General features: G+C 39.2%; 2 protein-coding genes and 2 pseudogenes across 4 annotated transcripts; 2 read left to right on the plus strand and 2 right to left on the minus strand.

Annotated features, from left to right (window-relative positions):
* Positions 1 to 989: 989 nt before the first annotated feature.
* LOC146324773 (P2Y purinoceptor 1-like) lies at positions 990 to 2,056 on the minus strand. The gene has a single exon (XM_084719935.1). It carries the CDS (start codon positions 2,019 to 2,021, stop codon positions 1,035 to 1,037), a length of 987 nt encoding a protein of 328 aa, XP_084576061.1. The 5' UTR covers positions 2,022 to 2,056; the 3' UTR covers positions 990 to 1,034.
* Positions 2,057 to 6,117: 4,061 nt separating this feature from the next.
* Positions 6,118 to 11,226, plus strand: LOC146324774 (UDP-glucuronosyltransferase 2C1 pseudogene; annotated as a pseudogene). The gene is made up of 2 exons (XR_014770682.1): positions 6,118 to 6,245; positions 8,299 to 11,226. The product of XR_014770682.1 is annotated as a UDP-glucuronosyltransferase 2C1 pseudogene (transcript).
* Positions 11,227 to 12,218: 992 nt separating this feature from the next.
* LOC146324775 (P2Y purinoceptor 1-like) lies at positions 12,219 to 13,850 on the minus strand. Its single transcript, XM_084719936.1, has one exon. The coding sequence runs from the start codon at positions 13,318 to 13,320 to the stop codon at positions 12,337 to 12,339; it is 984 nt and encodes a 327-aa protein (XP_084576062.1). The 5' UTR covers positions 13,321 to 13,850; the 3' UTR covers positions 12,219 to 12,336.
* A 5,005-nt stretch (positions 13,851 to 18,855) lies between these two features.
* LOC146324776 (UDP-glucuronosyltransferase 2B20 pseudogene) lies at positions 18,856 to 22,792 on the plus strand (annotated as a pseudogene). Its single transcript, XR_014770683.1, has 2 exons — positions 18,856 to 18,893; positions 21,009 to 22,792. The product of XR_014770683.1 is annotated as a UDP-glucuronosyltransferase 2B20 pseudogene (transcript).
* The last annotated feature ends 348 nt before the right edge of the window (positions 22,793 to 23,140 follow it).

A 23,140-nucleotide genomic window follows, 5' to 3' on the forward strand; every position in this document is an offset into this window, starting at 1 on the left:
GGAGTGTTTTGAACTTTTGAATCATTTGAGCTAAATGTTTCAGGGTCAGCTGAAATGTCTGTGGTCTGCGTGGTTCCACTGTTGTGCCTGTTGTTGCTTTCAGGTCATTTAATGAGTATAAACAAGTTGAGAAGCCGTACCTAACTCCTCACCTCTCAGAAGCTGTGGGTTCACTGATGAATCACTGGTGCCGTTCTGACTCATAAAGAAAAATGAAAGTGAGCAACACCTGAAATTTTTCCAATCATCATAATCTGTTTGTCAGGGACCACACTCCTGCAACACTTACTATTTTTGCTGCTTTTTAAAAATTATATATTTTATATTGTTGAACAATAATAAACGTGGTATATAATCTTCAGTGATACAGTGTGACAGTTTTTTAATTACTTAATTATCAAGAAAAGTACATTAAACAATTTAAAATTAATGTCAACTCATCTAGTGATGTGGATCCATTCCAGATTGGTAAATTACAGAAAAGGATGTTTTCAAACCACGTTTGTGGAGAGAGATGATGGAGCTGAACCATGTATGGAAGGCCACAGATAAAGAGATTCAACAGTCATGTTAGTTTCTACAGGGTCCTTCCTCTTTTTAAAAGTACTGCACCATAATTGAGGACGTATTGAGAGTGTAAAGGGCCAAAAATAAAAAACCTTGCTATACATTAAGTTAACCGTACTAAAGAACTCAGAGCTACACTGGTATCACTTAAAATGCAGGTGAGATAGATTCTGTAAACTGAGAAAGTGAGCACTCTGTTTACGTTGTATTTGAAAGCCACTACATCCTGTATGAACCACTAGATCATCCATGGCATGCTGTGTACCACCCTCAACACAAAAATATGATCATTATCTTTACACAAAGTTTTTCTCAAAGAGACACACAAAGAGTTGTGATTACTCTGCACGTCATGTTTATTTGTAACATTTGACAATCTACACCACTACTTCTGACTGACAGCTTCATTGCAAAGTTCGTAAGAGATTGTTGTTATTAAACACTTCATGTTAAAATGTTGACTCCTGCTAGACGTCATCTGCAGTTTGTGCCACAGGCACACAGCCTGAGTTTAACAGACATAAACGACTGAACATCTGTCGAACTCGCTGCAGCAGTTGTCTGAGCTGAGCAGGAATATTGTCATTTCCATGGAGGTAAACCAGAGGATTCAGAGCACTGTTCAGACACACAAGGCCACGACTGATCTGTTTACCGATGTAGACTCCAACATACCATTCATGACAAATCCTCTGTTTGGACAGAACTCTTGACCACAGGCTGAGGTTCCTGAACACATGATGGGGGATGTAACAAACAGAGAAGAGAAGAATTAAGATGAACAACAACTTCAAACTTCTCTGTTTCAGTACCTTGTCGATGGTATTTGTGCGGCAGAGAACGACAATCACATGTCCATAGCAGCCCAGTGTGATGAGGAACGGGACACAAAATCCAGTTAGTGTCCATCCAAAGCTGTATTTCAGGTAATCCTCAATGTGGTCTCTTTTGGTGGTATCAAAACATTGTTCAGGCTTGTTTCCATATGTTTTGGGGTAGAACATATCTGGAAGACTTTGAACACTCACCAACAGCCAAACCATGACTGAGATAATCACAGAGTGGGTGACAGTTATTCTTCCCTTCACTCTCAGTGGATGAACAATGGCCAGGTATCTGTACACACTGATACAAGTCAGGAACCCGATGCTGCCGTACAGATTCAGGTTGAAGCAGAATCTTGTTATCTTGCAGAAAGCAGCTCCAAAGATCCACTGATGATTCCTTAAGTGGTAAACCACCAAAAATGGGAGTGTGAGCAGGTACAAAATATCAGTAAGTCCAAGGTTGACAACAAAAACATTGATGTTGCCCAGTTTCTTCCAGTTGTGCAGCAAAGACTTCAATCCCCATCCATTAGCTGCCAGACCAATGATGAATACTAAGATGTAGACAGGAGGCAGGAATCTTTGTTCAGAGTCAAAGTTGATACGACGACAGGAGGTTTGATTCATTCTGGCTGCTGAAAAGAAAAGAGTACAAACCTTTTCCCCTGCCAGTAGTCTGTCTTATGAGAGATGAAAAAAAACAACATGACCTACTACTTGTTCGACACAAACTTCCTGTTTGAAACCCTGCTATTTTAATCTGTGTGAATGTCTATACTCTAAAATGAGTTTTTATTTTCTGTAAAATGCACACAGTTCAGGGATTTTGTCTAGAAAGAATACAGGCTGAAGGTATTTTTTGTCATTGTTTTTTAATTGGTACTTTATTCAAACACTGTGCGTGGGTTTGAAGCAAACAACTTTTGACCATCATCCTCAATGCTGCCATTTAAACTGAGGTTGAAGCAGAACCTGTCTGACTCACCATCACCTGCCATTCATTTTATTTATTTATTTATTTTTTCAACCATGAACAACACCAATTAAATATTAACACAACAAAAGAGCACAAGGTATGTCTTTATTTTAAGTTTTTATTTTTTTTATTTTACCACAGTTTATCATGAAACTGATTATCATTTCATCCCTTGTACAGAGTGAGAAGGAGTGAATGTCACAGGACATGAAACGGCCATAGACTGAACGACTGAGGCAGGGTTGGTCTTTGTCTGAACGATGATCGTTCAACACAATGTATGAATTCACCACTCATGACCAAATCAACAAAATGTTGGCCTTCCTGCAGACAGAAGCACAGGTAGCCTCTGTCTCAGCTTTCAGGAAAGGAGACATTTTTAGGAGCAATCTGCAACAAAAGGAGCACACAATCTATTAAAAAAATATATTCTGACAAGTACTACTTGAGTATGTGTAATCCTGAAACCAAATAAAAAATGAATAAAATTCATAAATTCTGAATATGGAGAAAAATTGAAGAAAAAATTGAAGAAAAATTCCAGACAATCCAGACACTTGTAACGTGGTTCAGAGCAGAGAGTTGCATCCCATTTTGATATGAAATAACACAGATCCTATCTAAAATGCTCTCTTCTTCTGTTTGAGTTTGCCCGTGTATCTGGGGACTTCCAATTTGAAATTATCAAGATGAATGATAATGACTGTATCCAGGCAAAATGTTGTATTGCAAATGGTTACAGTGCAGCTAGGCAGCACACAGAAAACAAACAAACAAAAACTTGAGCTTTGATTTTAAATATTTCTAATGACTACAATACAGGGTTGTACAGACAGGAAAAAAGAAGGGATGAACACTGTTTTGGCATGTTTCAGTCCATGTTTCCTCACTTTCCTCAGTGGAAAATGAGGCATGCATAAGTCACCCTGTAAGCATATATGTGCCACTCAGTGATCCAAGGCTTGACTGAACACACATGAAGCCAACTGCCAGCAGTTCAAGTCATTACAGAGACATTACAATAGTCCATTTCCATAGCATTGACACTTCCTCATGCACATAGGGATATAGAAAAACAATAGAATCACAGTTAAGAGGTCGTATCTAATTCTTACAGTTAAGACACTGGTGTGTAGCATTTTAGGGTAAAAGATATATCGGCATTCACATTGGAGTAAAATCTGATCTATATTTCCACCACAAAGATTAGGAATCATCATGCCAATGTTGCAGAATGTCAAATACAAAGTAGAATGATTGTCATCCAGTGTTTCCACTACTATGGTTTTATTTTATTTTGTTGTGAATTCTCCACATGTTTATACAGAGACTTTAATTTTGAAACTGTGGACTTGTTTTCATCCTTTCTGTCACTTGCTCTGCTCTCCACTATGTCATGAAGTCACATGTGATGTGCTGTCAGGCTCACGTAGCTCAGTAACTGCATTATATCTCTGTATTTCATGATGTTACTCTGTCTTGCGACATTAAGTGTATTTGTATGACTGTACTGTTTCAGTACAGTAAAATGTGGTCGACAGATGCTTGCAGATGGATGTTTAGATAAAACCAAAGTTGTGTGCAGTAATGAACTCTCTTTCCACCAAAGCACAAGTCTGAAGTACAATCTTCAGGCAAAGCACATCTTTACCGATATTAGCACAGATAGTGGCCCAGAGACAGGCTCAAGCCATGCTCGTCAAACTACACCGGCAGAGGTGGACCACAGCAGGTCCTACACTAACTGATAAATCTGTGCTGGAAAATAGTCAAACATTTCAAACACAGACTTGGATTGGTAAGGAGTCACTCATTCAAGATGTACCCACACACTGGAATTCAACTCCCAAATTCATAAAGCAGGTCCAACACAACAAAAGAGCAACTGAGGGCAACATTTGCACAGCAGAAGCACAACCTAACTTCACTCTGAGTGTAGGAAATATGTCATGTGCACAATCAGGATGAGATTGTAAAGTGTAAAGTCTTTGGCGATTAGACCCCGCTGTATAAGTGGGAGGCTTCTGATGAGCTCAACCTGGGTTCTGGGTATGAAGGACTGGAGGTGAAAGGAGTAGAAGAAGTTTGCAGCTGAAATGACTGCAGCAGAGAAGAGAACAGCAGACTGAAAATAAGAAGGAAAGAGTAAGAGAGAGAGAGAGAGAGAGGTGTGAATGAATGAGGTACAAATATCTTCCTTCCTAATTGAACTTCTGCTGAACTGAACATGCATCACCTTTGCAGGCATTGGAGGGTTTGAATTAAAGAGCAGCAGACCTTGAGATGATCAACAGTGCACACGGCATCTTTTAACCACTGACCAGCCCAGCTGAACGCACCGTGTGACCACCACATGAAGACAGTAAAAATTAAACGGATGAAATAAGACTCAGCAAGGGGAAACTACAGTCTGTTATGGCTAAACCTTAGTAGTCTCCTAGTAAGATGTAATCATGTCACACACAACACCAGTTCAATCTGTTTCAAGTAATGTTATCCAAGAGGATGAAAAGGGACTGTTCACTTTGTCTCTTCAAAGACACTTGCATTCGGCGTCTTATTCAGCCTTCAGTCTACTCAATGTAGAATTAATTTGGATAAAATGTTATTTTACAATTTACAAGTAATTTACTCTGTAACTGTAGTTTGTGGTTGTCTGCTAACTAGGGCTGAGTGTTGTTTAACAAAATTATGATAAACATACCAGTGGAGTATTTCATTTGATACCTTTTTTCAGAAGTTCTTCTTTATGACGAACGCTTGCAGTGATTGGCTGTGAGCAAAAACATTTGCATAGTCATTTTTTTCTATATCTGGGATTGACTGTCGGATTGACTGTAGTTTCAATACTGCTTGGTAGGTGGTTATTTCATCTGATACCTTAAAGGTACTGAATAGTGACACACAGCCCTACCGCTAACTAGGTTTGCATCAATATGGATGTTGTTACATAGAATATAGATTAGAGATAAAGGAAACATATAAAGTTGAAATGCTTGCTTTACTCACACCAAGACTACAGCGGCAGTGTCCCTGTTTCAGATTTCTATTCCGGGATGGAATAACTTTTTTTTGCGCCTGTTTCATGTTGATTAGAGTGAAAATTAAAGCAGGATGTTGGGTGAATGAATAAGTGTCTGTTTACGAGTCATGAGAAATCATTCATAACCTTACAGAAGGTGTAGATGTTTAGAATGGTGAACGAAAAGTTAATGTAGTTTGTCGTTCAGTGAGACAGTCAATGAAATCAAAGTCCAGAGTGAGTATTTTCAGAGCAGTGGGCTTTTGTTTTCAGGATAAAACTGATAGGCAATTAACAGTTCTAAACAGCTGACCGACTTGTAGTTTAGGTTTTGTTGTGCTATTGTCAATTTACGATTTTGTGCTTGTCTTGCATCCCTGCAGTGTTCCTGCGGCCTGTGTGAGCTTGAACTACTGAACTACTCCAGGCAACCATAGACTATAAATTAAATAAGATTTCATCCTTATTAATATACAATCTACAAGTAAATAGTGTATAATAATAATAATAATAATAATAATAATAATAATAATAATAATAATAATAATGAGACGAAGAAGAAGGAGTAAATAGTACTGCTGAAATATTTCTGTAAAATTTCATTTCATCCTGGAAACTTCTAAAAAGATAACCAGATATTCAGGAACAGCCAAAAAAAAGCCTAACAGGAAAAAATCTGGGCGGAGAGTTTTGAGGGAACCTCTGAAAGATTACACCGACTTGCACAAACATGCAGCAGAATAGGTTGGTTCAGTTAAGGACATGAAGAGTTATACATTGACTTGCATTTCAACAGTTGCATGGTAACATCAGACACTGATTCTTTTGGGCCAGAGGGAGAAGTCAGTCTGAGGTGAGGAATTATTTTTCTAACAAACGGTGTGTTGCTGCTTGTTCAGTGCTTAGTTTTTAACTTTTTATGGACAATGTAGTTTCTATACTGAGACCAGTTAGACTCATTACATGTACAGGTCTGAAGAACAGCCTGTGGTTTATTTATACAACACTTTGCATATTCAGTGTAAATGTTGCTGATAAAAATCTGACTTGTGAACAGATCATTTAAAACCACATATCTGAATTTATTTACAAAGCTTACTTGTCACCTTTCATTTGACATTTGCTACACTAAAGCTCAGTCAAGTCAGCATTTAGTGTGGTTTATCTATATCCTGTGTATTACGTCTGGCAGTGGTGCGTGGTTGTGCCCTAAATATGAGTTTTAGATGTGGTGATTATTTGCCCTGCAAACAAAACATTTAGAGCAGATAAATAATATAGATTTGAGTCTGCAAACTGCAATGTGTGTCATGTTAGATGTGTTTACTTTAATTTTAGTCTAATTTTAATATTTTGTGTTTTATTCCATTCTGTGGGCAGTGTGAAGATTTTACAACAATACTTCATGCTTAGAAAGTACATAACTGATGCATGACTCCTTCATGTGTCAAGTGCAGAAGGACTTTGACTGGGTGATTGGTGCTGCACATTACTTAACAGTTCCAGAAAAAAAAGCACTGATTGACCCACTGGACAAAGAGCAAAATGCAGCAGTAGTCAAAAGTTTTTGGAAAAGAAGTGGTGGGAAAGAATCAACTTAAGAATGCAATGAGGCTTTGCCAATATGCAAAGCCTGAAATACAGTACATGGCAGGTATTTAAGCAACACACACACACACACAATTAAAAATACAATTTTAAAAAATTAAAAAAATTTTACCACCTGCACATTTATTGAACTGCCTCCAGCTGCAGCAGGCAGCTGTTTTAAGCACACAGGCTCTGATAAACCCACTGCAGGCCTCCTACACAGCACCAGAGGGCAGACAAAGTCAGCAACTAGTTATAGTTTAACATCTAGAATGCTAAACCTTACTTAGGTTGGTGGAGACAGACTTTTCTCATTCCAAGGTCCTTGAATACAAGCCTAATGTCAAGCCCAACAATGCAAGATCAATCTAAACCAATCTGAATAAAGGCACTGTGGTATATATATAGAGAACATCTGCATACAGTAAAGGTGGGGTGAATGGATGGGTCAAGCAAACACAGGACTGTCATCGTTGGGTTTGTGTCCCGCGTGAAACCAAAGGTCAGCATTATCTAAGATTTTAGAAGTTACATAACGGTACATGTGGCATGTGACTTTCATCCCGAACCACAATTTTTTCCTAAATCTAACCAAGTAGTCTTGTTGCCTAATCCTAACCAAACTGCGACTGTTTCACAATGTTAAAAAGGCTTTCTGACAGCCAGACCGTTTAAAACCCAATCATGATACTGTCACCTGTTACCAGTTATCCTGCCGATTGTTCCAAACAGGTGTTTTTTGAGCATTCCACAATTTTCGGTCTTTTGTTGCCCCTGTCCCAATTTTTTAAAAATGTGTTGCAGACGTGTGTATATAAAAAAACAATAAAGTTTATCAGTTTGAACATTAAATATCTTGTCTTTCTTCTGCATTCAATTAAGTACAAGTCAAAAATGATTTGCAAACCATGGCATTCTGTTTTTTTTTTACATTTTACACAATGTTACAACTTTTTTGGAATTGGGGGTAAATTTGAAAAACTCAACAGCAACGTCTCTTTCAAGAATTCATGAACCAATTACTATAGATAATCCTCAGACCTTGTTGGGAGCAGTTTCAAGTAGGATGTGCAGAGGGAAGCATCCATCTACTCATGGACAAGAGGCTTGTGCTTGTGACAGCACTGAATATAAGCATTAATGGTGTCCTCCTCGGCTGAGCTGTAATATTAGCATCACTGAGCCAGGTGTTGGGGTGAAAAGAGTTCGTACATGTTATTATGTTGGCCGACAATGTGTGTGCAGTTTTTCTGAAGCTTGAGCCAGTGTATGAACTGCAAATTATGTGTTGATTAGGTTTTGTGTCTCTTCTACAGTGATGGGGTCATATCCTGCCCTGGTGTTCGTCCTGCTGTTCTTCAGTTGCGATGGTGGAAAAGTGCTGGTTTATCCTATGGATGGGAGCCACTGGCTTAACATGAAAATCCTGGTGGAGGCGCTTCATTCTCAGGGCCATGAAATAACGGTGGTACGATCCTCCACCAGCTGGTACATTCCTGAATTCTCACCCTACTACACCTCTGTCACTATCACCATGGAAGAGTCCAAGAACATTGAGAGCCAAGACTTCATGAACTCTTTTTTGAAGAGGTCGATAGAGAATCGACGGAATCAAGGCTCACTGTGGGCGTTTCTGGACTTTTATGAGATCCTTTTTCATCTGATACGGGAGGACCAGAAAAGTGTAGCAAAACTGGTCGTCACAATCTTTGAGAATAAGACACTAATTAAAGAGCTGAAAGAAACAGGATATGATGTCTGTCTGACGGACCCTGCATTTCCAGGTGGAGTGCTGTTGGGACGTTATCTCCAGCTTCCCATGGTGTTCAATGTGCGCTGGCTTTTCGATGGAGAAGCACACTTCGCCATTGCTCCTTCTCCTCTCTCCTATGTCCCCCAATTGTTCTCCTATTGCTCTGATAAGATGGACTTTTTCCAAAGAATCAATAATATAATCCGCCATGGGATGTTGGTGTACATGCACTACTATGTCTCAAGTCCGCCATACGAAGCTGTGTGCAAACGTTATTTTGGACCTGATGTCACCATCATGTCTCTCATCCAGGAAGCTGATATCTGGCTGATGCGGGTCGACTTTACATTCGAGCTCCCTCGTCCAACGATGCCCAATGTGGTATACATCGGAGGGTTCCAGGGCAGGCCCTCCAACCCTCTTCCATCAGATTTAGAGGACTTTGTGCAGAGCTCTGGTGAGCATGGCGTGATCGTCATGACTCTGGGGACCCTGCTGGGCGACCTCGGCCCTGAGATATCAGAGATCTTCGCTTCGGCATTTGCCAGCCTCCCCCAGAAGGTTGTGTGGAGACACATTGGGAAGAGACCCGTCAGTCTGGGAAACAACACCATGCTGGTTGAATGGCTACCTCAGAACAACATACTAGGTCACCCTAAAACCAAAGTTTTTGTCACACATGGGGGCACTAATGGAATTTATGAGGCCATCTACCACGGTGTCCCAATTCTCGGCGTCCCTCTCATCTTTGACCAGTACGACAACATGGTGCGTATGACGGCTCGGGGCGTGGCTGAGGTTGTTGACGTGACAACCGTAGATGTTGAGTCTCTGACAAGCGCTCTGAAGAATATTCTGGACCCAGAAAAACCATACAAACAGAATATGCAGAAACTGTCAGAGCTTCATCGTGACAAACCATTGAAACCCCTGGACAGTGCCATTTTCTGGATAGAGTACGTCATGAGGCACAAGGGTGCAGCACATCTGCGCACTGAGTCGTACAAGCTGCCGTGGTACGTCTATCACAGTCTAGACGTGATGGCAGTCCTTGTAACACTTGTTCTGCTGATCATCACTTCAGTTTGGTTTTCCTGTAGATGTATCATCAGACGCTTGATGAGAATGAAGAAATCCAAATCCAAGTCCAAGAATGAATAGATAACTTAAAAAAAGATAAAACAAGCTGGAGATTGTTGATAAAAGTGAAATATAATAGACCAGTAATTTAAAGAAATGCAGAAACTATGGAATAACTGCTGAACTGTCATTTGCAAATTACACAATATCCAGAGAAATAATTGTATTATATTTACAAATTACAAATTGATTAAAGTGCATTATGAATTAGTTTTAAAAATGTGTTTTTATCACCCTTCCTAGTAATTATCACTACTTGTTTCTATGTTGCAATACCTGTGACTGCAAAAGTCACAAAAATAAAAGCCATAGTACTGGTGACAATTATAAAAGTTGATGTTATATTCTTAATTAAAAATAAACAGAAAGAACAATTACAGAACGGTTATATTAAGGCAATATAATAATCTTATCCACCAGCCCATGTCATTCATTAAAGGGGGCACAATTATAATTAATATTACTGAATTCTAAATTTCATTGAATTACCATAAAACATGTTTACTTGTGTTAAACTTCATCTGTAGGCAGAGTTTGACAGAAACAGTCTAACATCTGACAGCTGATTGAGCTGATCAGGAATATCTGAATTTCCATGCAGGCAGGGCTGGACCAAGCCTTTACGGGATTCTGATTTTGTCCTGACTGCATCAGCTTTGCCAATACTATTGACTGTTGTTTAATGTTTGATTATCTGCACAGCTACTGCAAATCTAATACACCCATCACGGGGTTCCTACAAACTTTTCCAAAGTCAGATTCAATCGCACCATCAAACATTTTCAAGATCTGTTTTATTTCTTTTCAGTCAGGTCTGGTGGCTGTGGGGGCCCTTAGTAGGCGCTTGTGCAACTGGCCAGCTCTGCGTGAATGATGAAGAATGAACCCCACCAAAAGGTTTTGTGTAGAACGTGTCAAACACTCATCAGCAGCCAAACTGTGATCAGGACAGTTACAGAGTGAGTCAGGGGTAATCTGCCTGTTACTCTCACTGGAAGGGCAATTATTAGATAACTTTACACACTTACTCAAGTAAGGAACTCAGTGCTGCCATCTAGGGTTGGGTACCAAAGTGCCTTCTGACGACATCCACAGTGAAACATAATGATGGACAATGATATCATTGATATTGTTTTTATACAGCCAACTTTCTTTAATACTCTTTGTATGTATCTATGTTGGATAGTAAATATAAATTGGGCAATACTTTATGCTGTTTTTTCCTTCAGTAAATCAACTGGAAGGTGACTGTCAGGCAGTATTGCTGGGCCGATGGATGATGGCATCAATACATCAGCCCATACATTTAGGTTGACACAGAATCTTATCTTATACAATACAGCTCCAAAGATCTTTTTAGTCTTCATAAAAAAACAGCACTATATTTTAGTGCCAAGATAAAAAGGAAATGTTATGGGTGACACTGGAGTGCCTCATCATTCACACACAGGTAAAGTGTCTCCCTCTGGTGGTAAATTCTCACTATTTCCTTCTAGTCAGATGTCAAACTCCAACTCTGTGCCTGTGGCACAAACCACAGATGAAGTTTTAAACAAGTAAACATGGTGGTCATTCTGTTTAATTAGTTCTGTAAATAGCTTAAACAGCTGATCTTACAACTTCTTTAGACTATCAATATTGCGAATATTGATTATTGCCTCAAAAATCAATTAATAAGGGCTAAAACACTGCAAATTAAAGTATATATTAAGCAACTCAAAATAACAAAACGCATGTATTGGTAATCATGAATAAAGAAGTGCTGTTCAATTCAATAAAGGCCTTTTTTTCTGCTACTAAAGATATAAAACAGTAGCCCGCAATAAACATTTTACAGCCTTTGAATGGCTCTACAGCTCATACATAAAAACAAATATCAGTACCTTGTACTTGGGGAAACTAAATGCTTTCAGTTCTGTAAATCTGTTTTCAGTTTGCTGGTGTTACAGAGAACACTGCAACCACTTGATGTGCAGCTGTCATCTTTGAGTCACTGCTTATGAGTTAAACAGTTATCAAAAATTTAAAAATAAATAAATAAATAAAAAAAACCTTACTATACATTAAGTTAACTGTACTAAACTGTGCTAACTGTACTCAGAGCTACACTGGTATCACTTAAAATGCAGGTGATATGATACATTCTGTAAATTGAGGAAGTGAGGGTGAGGGTTTTATAAAACACACTCTGTTTACGTTGTAATTGAAAGCCACTACATCCTGTATGAACCACTAGATCATCCATGGCATGCTGTGTACCACCCTCAACACAAAAATATGATCATTATCTTTACACAAAGTTTTTCTCAAAGAGACACACAAAGAGTTGTGATTACTCTGCACGTCATGTTTATTTGTAACATTTGACAATTTACACCACTACTTCTGACTGACAGCTCCATTGCAAAGTTCGCAAGAGATAGTTGTTATTAAACACTTCATGTTAAAATGTTAACTCCTGCTAGACGTCATCTACAGTTTGTGCCACAGGCACACAGCCTGAGTTTGACAGACATAAACGACTAAACATCTGTCGAACTCGCTGCAGCAGTTGTCTGAGCTGAGCAGAAATATCTTCATTTCCATGGAGGTAAACCAGAGGATTCAGAGCGCTGTTCAGACACGCAAAGCCACGACTGATCTGTTTACCGATGTAGACTCCATTATACCATTTATGGCATATTCTCTGCTTGGACAGAACTCTCGACCAGAGGCTGAGGTTCCTGAACACATGATGGGGGATGTAACAAACAGAGAAGAGAAGAATTAAGATGAACAACAACTTCAAACTTCTCTGTTTCAGTACCTTGTCGATGGTATTTGTGCGACAGAGAACGACAATCACATGTCCATAGCAGCCCAGTGTGATGAGGAACGGGACACAAAATCCAGTGAGTGTCCATCCAAAGCTGTATTTCAGGTAGTCCTCAACGTAGTCTGTGCTGGTGGTATCATAGCATTTTCCACTCTTCTTTCTGTATGTTTTTGTATAAAACATGTCTGGAAGACTTTGAACACTCACCAACAGCCAAACCATGACTGAGATAATCACAGAGTGGGCGACAGTTATTCTTCCCTTCACTCTCAGTGGATGAACAATGGCCAGGTATCTGTACACACTTATACAAGTCAGGAACCCAATGCTGCCGTACAGATTCAGGTTGAAGCAGAATCTTGTTATCTTGCAGAAAGCAGCTCCAAAGATCCACTGACGATTCCTTAAGTGGTAATCCACCAAAAATGGGAGTGTGAGCAGGTACAAAATATCAGTAAGTCCAAGGTTGACAACAAAAACATTGATGTTGCCCAGTTTCTTCCAGTTGTGCAGCAGACACTTCAGTCCCCATCCATTAGCTGCCAGACCAATGATGAATACTAAGATGTAGACAGGAGGCAGGAATCTTTGTTCAAAGTCAAAGTTGACACGAGGACAGGTTTGATTCATTTTGGCTGCTGCAAAGAAAAGAGTACAAACCTTTTCCTCTGCCAGTAGTCTGTCTTATGAGAGACAAAAAAAATGACCCTCTACTTGTTCGACACAAACTTCCTGTTTGAAACCCTGCTATTTTAATCTGTTGATGTCATGACTTTCAAAAGTGTGAATGTTGTGCTAAATGTCAGAGCAATCCAGATTTGTAAACATGTACAAGCCAAACGTATTGAAAGTATTTTTTTAAATACTTGCCTATATTCTAAAATGTATAGATGTTTTATTTTCTGTAAAATGCGCACAGTTCAGGGATTTTGTCTAGAAAGAATACAGGCTGAAGGTATTGTTTGTCATTGTTTTTTAATTGGTAGTTTATTGATTATTGTAAACTTGTTTACTGCACATGTGTGGAACATGCAAACTGGAAAAATGAAAGCGATTTATTCAAACACTGTGCGTGGGTTGAAAGCAAACAACTTTTGACCATCATCCTCAATGCTGCCATATAAACTGAGGTTGAAGCAGAACCTGTCTGAATCTGACTCACCATCACCTCCCATATATTTTATTTATTTATTTATTTATTTTTTCAACCATGAACAACACCAATTAAATATTAACACAACAAAAGAGCACAAGGTATGGGAAGCAAATGTCAGTAAGATCAGTGGTGGAGGGTGCGCCCCAGAACTGAACTGGATTCTGCCCGCAATAGTATATAGCAATAGTAAACTTTCCATAATTTTTATTACACCTTTCATCTTATTTCCAAAATCTCAACTTTTCAAGAGCTGAGAAAAACAGCCATGTTTGCAGCTTTATGGCAATGCATGTTTCAGATCATCTAGTGGCTTTGTAAAAGGTTTGTTTGGCATAAGAAATGGAGTCTCAACCCATAAAGGAGGAGTATAAAAAAAAAAATTAAATCACCAAATCTGGAGATAAGTGCTTTTCACAGGACAGTAACAGCATATAAATCTTTGTACAGTGGATTTGTACTCTAGATTAGAGAAACTGTGGTAACTTTCAATAGTAAACTTTCTGTGATTTGTCTTACAGTTTTCATGTCTTCTCAGTGTGGGAGTGAACCTCCACTTGATTTGCTCAAACAGCTCTATATCTTAGTGCCAAGATAAAAAGGAAATGTTTTGGGTGACACTGGAGTGCCTCATCATTCACACACAGGTAAAGTGTCTCCCTCTGGTGGTAAATTCTCACCATTTCCTTCTCGTCGATGTCGATGTAAGACGTTGAACTCCAACACTGTGCCTGTGGCACAAACCACAGATGATGTTTTAAACAAGTAAACATGGTGGTCATTCTGTTTAACTAGTTCTGTAAATAGCTTAAACAGCTGATCTTACAACTTCTTTAGACTGTCTATCAATATTGCGAATATTGATTATTGCCTCAAAAATCAATTAATAAGGGCTAAAACACTGCAAATTAAATTATAAAAATAGCACCGTGGATCTGTGGTGCACTGGCTGTGGATCAATGAGGAGACAAGTTGGATTAATGTCTTAATCAAGCCAGCGCCAGTTTATTTCTGACAAAATCAAAAATATTTTCCTTTACCTCAGCTCTCAATATTACTCACAACAGTAGAAAAATATTTCATTTTCAATACTGGCCTATAAATTGCATATATACATGAGTCAGATGCATACATGTTCATTAAATAAGCGTAAATAAAAGATGAATAATTAGAAAAAAAAATAATTTGTTAAAGTACTGAAACATAAATTTCTCAGAACCAAAGTACCAAATTTACAATTAAACAAACTATATGGTCATGACTGCATCAAGACCGTTGTGCCAATATGGCTCATTCAGCTAAAACATCCACAACATACTCTGTTGGCAAAATGCACAACATGACGGCAGCGGCTTAACAACAATGTAAACAGTAGGAGCACTGCTCTCCACAAAAGTTAACAGTTAACTAATTTGTGAACACTGACAAAGTAATAACACATTTTTAGCAACATGAAAATACATCTACATGTTTAAAATCCTGTCTATGAGATCTAACATACAGTACTAGGTTTGGGGCAGGCGAACTAGCATGTCAGTTGTGTTTATAACGGTCCGCAGACACACACAATTAACTACACACCAAAACACTATATATCCGTCACAGTCATCCTAAAACACAGAAAAGTCGTTTCTTAATCATTCACCTTTGTGAGAACATAAACTAAAGAATTTTAGAAGGTGTTTTTACAGTACCTGTGGATCGATGAGGAAACAAGTTGGATTAGTGTCTTAATCAAGCCAGCGCCATTTTATTTCTTATTCGCGATACTTAGGGTTGAGAAAAAACTACTCAAACTGATCCACAGGAGCGCGCGAGCGCCATCTACTGATCTGGTGGAGTAAATCCACGATGCGTTCACGTCAACCCTGTTAGAGTAGTTCTTTACAGTGTTATCTCAAAAAAATAAGACGGAGACAGACAGAGGTTAATCCATCTTCCAAATGTGTTTGATGTTTTTGAGAGACTACAGAAAAGACGCCACAGTCCAGAAAATAGATTGACAGCTGTAGTTACGATTGCTAAGCTATGATTGGACAGTTGCTGTTTGGAGGTGGAACTAAGCAAAGGGTCAATTTAATTTCTTTAGTTATTGTTGTTGAAAACACAGCATTCCAGGACTGTATATTGTCAGATTGTCTGTAAAACACTGCTATAGTTGTTGATTTTTTTTAATGTGTCTTGAATAAATGACTAATTTATATACATACATTGTCTGATAGTAATATTTTGAAATTCCCAGTAAGTATTTGGCACTTCACACTGTGTGTGTGGAAATGCTCTACCTTTCACTATTAAACATGGCCGTGAGTTCTACTGTTGATATTTTTTTTTTTTTGCAATTTTGATTTCACCAAATGTGTAAGATTCATTCAAGACTTTTTTCCGACCACATTTCTTCCTCGTAGATGACAGTTCACCACTATCCTTCCAGGTTTTAATAATGCGTTGGACAGTTGTAGTTTCATCAATCTCCCTGGCTGATTTCTTTGCTTGATGCAGGCCAATAATTTGACCTTCTGAAAAAGAATAACATCTTTCCCATGACCACAGGATATGTCTTCTGACATGTTTGTTTAAAAAATGATGAGCTGCTCACTGCATCAGTTAGGGTTCAATAACTTGTCAGCTGAAACATATTAATCACTGCAGTAAGTTTTTTTTTTTTTTTTTTTTGCCAGGCAGTGTATTTGGCTCATTTTTGTTATTGACCTGAATGGAGTTAACTGATAACATTGTGGTTTTATGCTCAGTCAAGTTGCGCACACAACTGGTGAACATTGTTACATTAACCGTGGAAGCGTGTTTTTGTGGTGTGAGCGTGCAATCTGGTTGCTGAGTGACATAAATGAAGATCTGATTTTGATGCTTCAGTAGCTGCTATAATGCACTGTGGTGTGCGTCTGTGCTGTGGTTTTTAAACATGCATGTGTGTGTGTGTGTGCACTTGCATACAATCATGTGTGCAATCTAACAGTGGACTTCAGTGTTGTTACATATTCACGAACAGGGGACTCCACAGCCTGTAGTGCCAATACCTTACAAAGTAGAAATTTGTGTTGTAGTAGTTACTCAGTGGGCAATTTAGGAGTTAATACATCCTCTAACTGATTTATCTCGTGAATGTTTGACAATCTGATGAATCATATTTTCTTACATCATGTTAAATAGTTCTTCTCATGCAGCATTTGCAGAAAAAACAAGATCTTTTTAAGGCTCTGTGACAACGTATTTCTTTCTTTCTACAGAGACTGAGCAGGAAACACCTTTACAAAACTGAACACTTGACACTTCTGTTTTCCTGCCAGATTCTGTCATGTAAGAACCTTTGGATAATGTTTAAATTTTCTGCATTTTTCTGTCCTGATGAAAACCGTAGATCCATGAATTAGCGTGAATATCGTCCCACGTCATTCAACAGTGGACCTGAGTAGTTTTGTTCAAGCAAAGAGGAAATTTTAGTCAATCTAAACCATCCATCTTTTTTGGTTTGGAGTCAAGGTTCAAGACAAGATTCTACACATGAAGCCTTCTTTGTTCAGTTGTTCAATGCACAATTTCAAAGTGATTCAAGAGGAAGCAAAAAAGCACTTTCTTTTTTTACAATAGATCTGAGATAGGCGTCAGCAGGTAAATGTCACATTTTGACTACAAGTACGGCATCTGTGATTCATATATCCAAATAGAGTATTTTTTCTCCTCTAGATAGATTCTAGTGCAATCTAAATTGTGAATACAATGAATTCTCTGGACAATGCACATTCACCATTACACACAGGTCATAAAAATGACCAGCAGTAACACAGAAGAATATTGTTGTGAAATAATAAGAAAATTGTTAAATTGAACAATATCTTGGCAAAGTCTACCAGGCAGTGAAACCTAACGTGACACACTCTGGAAAGACGTCCTTACAAACTGTTTGGAATAGGGCAGGCACTTTATTAAAAATTATGCTCAGCAGGTAATTGGATGAACCATCTGTTTATCACATCTAACACAGGCTATCTTCAACCAATCAGATGAAACTCTGAACGCCGAAGCCAGCTGGGAGAAGAATGAAAACATCTTTTCCGTTGAGAAAAGCCTTTAATGCCGTTCTTTGCTCTTCTTTCAATTAAGAAAGTCTCTCCTGTTCTGATATAACTGATGCTATTATAATTAATAGTTCGTTCACTTCTTCAGGAGCCACCATCTTTTGTTTGAGATGTTGTGGAAATTTTCCCCTACTGGTGAATAATGAAATAGAGACTTCTGCCGGCTGACAAGGTTTTTATTTTCTTTGCAAAAGCACACCAGTGGTCAGAGTGAAGAAAGACCCAGAACATGGGGAGACCTGAACATTTATGCCTGAAGAACGCCCCCTAAGGTGTGTTTCACAACCCTTTGTCTGCCGCAGGTATCGGCACCCTACTCGGAGTGTTTTCACACTCATTTGTCAGGTACCGGCACTGACTCCCTAGGGTGTGTTTCACATAAGGGGTATTCTGCAGGGTTTTGTATTCAGATGCTCCCATCGTTAAGAGGTGAAGCACAAAAGGACCCGGTATCTTGGTGTACTCAGTGGGAGGTGGGGAATCTCAAGCAGTTTCAACACCAAGAAATTAGAATTTGAAATTACAATTACAGAGACGAGTCGCCTCCATGGACGTTTCTTGCTGTCATCACATAAAAAACCCACAGCCATGCATGCCAACGGTCTCTCCTACGATTGGCTGCACCACTTCGGATGCAGACACAAGCGGATAACTTGCAGTTTAGCAAAATGGATTCTTACAGGATTAAATAAATTCCAGAAACATCTGAAATGATAAACAGATGTTCAGAAACAGAGCCAAGAAAGCCTAAGAGGGAAAAAAAATCTGGGTGGAGAGTTCTGAGAGAACCTCTGTAACATTACACTGGCTTGTGCAAACATGCAGCAGAATGGGTTGGTTCAGTTAAGGACATGAAGAGTTATACATTCACTTGCATTTCAACAGCTGCATGATAACTTCAACAGCTGCATGATAACTGATTCTTTTGGGCCAGAGGGAGAAGTCAGTCTGAGGTGAGGAGCAATTTTACTAAAAAACGGTGCATTGCTGCTTGTTTAGTGCTTAGTTTTTAACTTTTTATGTAGTTTCTATACTGAGACTGTTCAGAGGCATTATATCACACCAGTTAATCTCATTACATGTACAGGCCTGAAGAACAGCCTGTGGTTTATTTATACAACACTTTGCATATTTAGTGTAACTGCTGCTGATAAAAATCTGACTTGTGAACAGATCATTTAAAACCACATATCTGAATTTATTTACAAAGCTTACTTATCATTTTTCATTTGACATTTGCTTCACTAAAGCTCAGTAAAATCAGCATTTAGTGTGGGTTTTCTATATCCTGTGTTTTACGTCTGGCAGTGGTGCGTGGTTGTGCCCTAAATATGAGTTTTAGATGTGGTGAGTATTTGCCCTGCCAGCAAAACATTTAGAGCAGATAAATAATATAGATTTGAGTCTGGAAACTGCAATGTGTGTCATGTTAGGTGTGTTTAGATGTGGGCACTGTGAAGACTTTACAACAATGCTTCATGCTTGCAAAATACATAACTGATGCATGACTCCTTCATGTGTCAAGTGCAGAAGGACTTTGACTGGGTGATTGGTGCTGCACATTACTTAACAGTTACAGAAAAGAAAAAAAAACAAAAAAAAAACAGATTGTCCCACTGGACAAAGAGCAAAATGTAGCCGATGGGCAGATTTTAAAGAGACAAGACACTGTGTAGCAGAGGACTGAACATACACACACAACTAACAAAAAATGTTGCAGATGTAGAGTGGTTGGAAATTTTTTGGAAAGCTTGAAATACAGGCATTTAAACAAGCCACCCCTGTAGTCTACTATTGTCATGTTTTTTTGATTTGAGGGAAAAAGCATAAGTGTTTTAATATGAGTGAACATTAAAAAGGGAAGCAAGGAAAAGTAAAAAGTTTGTTTTTACCACCTGCACATTTACTAGCAGGTGGTAAAAACCTTCCAAAGGATTACTGTTCACATGATACTTTCAATAAATTATGGGCTTGATTTCTGGTTATTCCAGCCCGTTCTCATTCCCAAATTGTTAAACACCGTCACTTTGTCACACCCCTCTGCAATGCACAAGCTATTCTGTATGAGAGGCACCAGGCTTTCAACGTACAACCCCAACTCCAAAAAAGTTGGGATGCTGTGTACAACGTTTAAAAAAAGAAAGTAAAATCAGAATGTAATGGTTTGCAAAACCTTTTTTTAACCTATATCCGTTTGAATATTGTGCAAAGACAAGACATTTAATGTTCAAACTGATTTATTTCGGGGGGGTTTTGTATAGATATATACACTCATTCCGAATTTGATGTCTGCAATACGCCACAGTAAAGATGGGACAGCAGCAAGTTTACCACTGTGTTATATCCCCATTTCTTTTAACAACACTTGGTAAATGTTTGGGAACTGAGGACACTACTTGTTGAAGTTTTGAAAGTGAAATTCTTTCTCATTCCTGCTTGATGTATGACCTCAGTGGTTCAACAGGCGGGTGTCCCTGTTGACGTATTTTGTGCTTCAACTTGCACCACACATTTTCAGTGGGAGACAGTTCTGGGCTGCAGGCAGGTCAGTCTTGTACCTAAACTATTCTACTATGCAGCCGCACATACAGAATGTTTTGTCACTGACTTGCTGATAAAAGCTTTGATGTCTCTGAAAAATATATATACCTCTGTCCCAGCTCTTTTGAAACGTGCTGCAGGTATCAGTTTCAGAATAAGTGTGTACTTAAAGAAAAACCCAAAAAAAATTAAAGTTTGAACATTGAATATTTTTGTACTGTATTGAATATATGTCAAAAATGACTTGCACATCATTGCATTATGTTTTTATTTATGTTTTACACAACCTCCCAACTTTTTTGGAATTGGGGTTGTAGTTGGCACTTGGCTTGAGGTGCTCAAACCACTTTTTTTTTTAAATCAACAGCAACATTTCTTTAAAGAATCCATGACCCAGTTACTATAGATAATCCACAGACCATGTTGAACAGTTTCAAGTAGGACTTGTGATAGCACTTGTGATGCAGCTTGAGCCAGTGTATGAACTGCAAATTATGTGTTGATTAGGTTTTGTGTCTCTTCTACAGTGATGGGGTCATATCCTGCCCTGGTGTTCGTCCTGCTGTTCTTCAGTTGCGATGGTGGAAAAGTGCTGGTTTATCCTATGGATGGGAGCCACTGGCTTAACATGAAAATCCTGGTGGAGGCGCTTCATTCTCAGGGCCATGAAATAACGGTGGTACGATCCTCCACCAGCTGGTACATTCCTGAATTCTCACCCTACTACACCTCTGTCACTATCACTCTGGAAGAGTCCCAGAACATTGAGAGCCAAGACTTCATGAACTCTTTTTTGAAGAGGTCGATAGAGAATCGACGGAATCGAGGCTCACTGTGGGCGTTTCTGGAATTTTATCAGAACCTTTTCCATTTGATATGGGAGGACCAGAAAAACGTGGTGAAACTGGTCGTCACAATCTTTGAGAATAAGACACTAATTAAGGAGCTGAAAGAAACAGGATATGATGTCTGTCTGACAGACCCTGTATTTCCAGGTGGAGTGCTGTTGGCACGTTATCTTCAGCTTCCCATGGTGTTCAATGTGCGCTGGCTTTTCGATGGAGAAGCACACTTCGCCATTGCTCCTTCTCCTCTTTCCTATGTCCCCCAGTTGCACTCCCATTGCTCTGATAAGATGGACTTTTTCCAAAGAATCAATAATATAATCCGCCATGGCATGTTGGTGTACATGCACTACTATGTCTCAAGTCCACCATACGAAGCTGTGTGCAAACGTTATTTTGGACCTGATGTCACCATCATGTCTCTCATCCATGAAGCTGATATCTGGCTGATGCGGGTCGACTTTACATTCGAGCTCCCTCGTCCCACCATGCCCAATGTGGTATACATCGGAGGGTTCCAGGGCAGGCCCTCCAACCCTCTTCCATCAGATTTAGAGGACTTTGTGCAGAGCTCTGGTGAGCATGGCGTGATCGTCATGACTCTGGGGACCCTGCTGGGTGACCTCGGCCCTGAGATATCAGAGATCTTCGCTTCGGCATTTGCCAGCCTCCCCCAGAAGGTCGTGTGGAGACACATGGGGAAGAGACCCGTCAGTCTGGGAAACAACACCATGCTGGTTGAATGGCTACCTCAGAACAACATACTAGGTCACCCTAAAACCAAAGTTTTTGTCACACATGGGGGCACTAATGGAATTTATGAGGCCATCTACCACGGTGTCCCAATTCTGGGTGTCCCTCTCATCTTTGACCAGTACGACAACATGGTGCGTATGACGGCTCGGGGCGTGGCTGAGGTTGTTGACGTGACAACCGTAGATGTTGAGTCTCTGACAAGTGCTCTGAAGAATATTCTGGACCCAGAAAAGCCATACAAACAGAATATGCTGAAACTGTCAGAGCTTCATCATGACAAACCAATGAAACCCCTGGACAGTGCCATTTTCTGGATAGAGTACGTCATGAGGCACAAGGGTGCAGCACATCTGCGCACTGAGTCGTACAAGCTGCCGTGGTACGTCTATCACAGTCTAGATGTGATGGCAGTCCTTGTAACACTTGTTCTGCTGATCATCACTTCAGTTTGGGTTTCCTGTCGATGTGTCATCAGACGCTTGATGAGGATGAAGAAATCCAAGTCCAAGTCCAAGAATGAATAGATAACTGAAAAAAGATAAAACAAGCTGGAGACTGTTGATACGAATGAAATATAACAGACCAGTTATTTAAAGTGGTACTGAAACAGTGGAATAGTCAATAAAAGAATAGTCAAAGGAAACTGTGATACTGAGTGCCTCATCATAGACACAGGTAAAGTGTCTCCCTCTGGTGGTAAATTCTCATCAGTTTTTCTTAACAGACTCCAACTCTATGCCTGTGGCACAACTCACAGTTTTAAACAAGTAAACATGGTGGTAATTCTGTGTGATTAGTTCTGTAAGCAGCTTAAACAGCCGATCTTGCAACTTCTTTAGACTGTCTATCATCTGTATCGATACTTTTGGTGGCTTGGTTGAACACATAGATATAATGGTTGGAAAGCACATGTGATTTTTGCCAATTTAAAAGGTAATTTTACCAGACAAGAAAGTCACAATTTAATTTCTTTTGTTGTTGTTGAAAACACAGCATTCCAAGACTGTGTAATGTCAGATTCTCTGTAATTTTTAAAAATGTGTCTTGAATAAATGACT

The sequence above is a fragment of the Lutjanus erythropterus genome, chromosome 6, assembly GCF_056507025.1.
Source record: "Lutjanus erythropterus isolate fLutEry1 chromosome 6, fLutEry1.hap2, whole genome shotgun sequence".
Classification (NCBI taxonomy): domain Eukaryota; kingdom Metazoa; phylum Chordata; class Actinopteri; order Lutjaniformes; family Lutjanidae; genus Lutjanus; species Lutjanus erythropterus.

Excerpts from the sequence above, each read along its gene's own strand:
- LOC146324775 (XM_084719936.1), bottom strand. The coding sequence starts at position 13,320 with ATGAATCAAACCTGTCCTCGTGTCAACTTTGACTTTGAACAAAGATTC.
- LOC146324773 (XM_084719935.1), bottom strand. The coding sequence starts at position 2,021 with ATGAATCAAACCTCCTGTCGTCGTATCAACTTTGACTCTGAACAAAGA.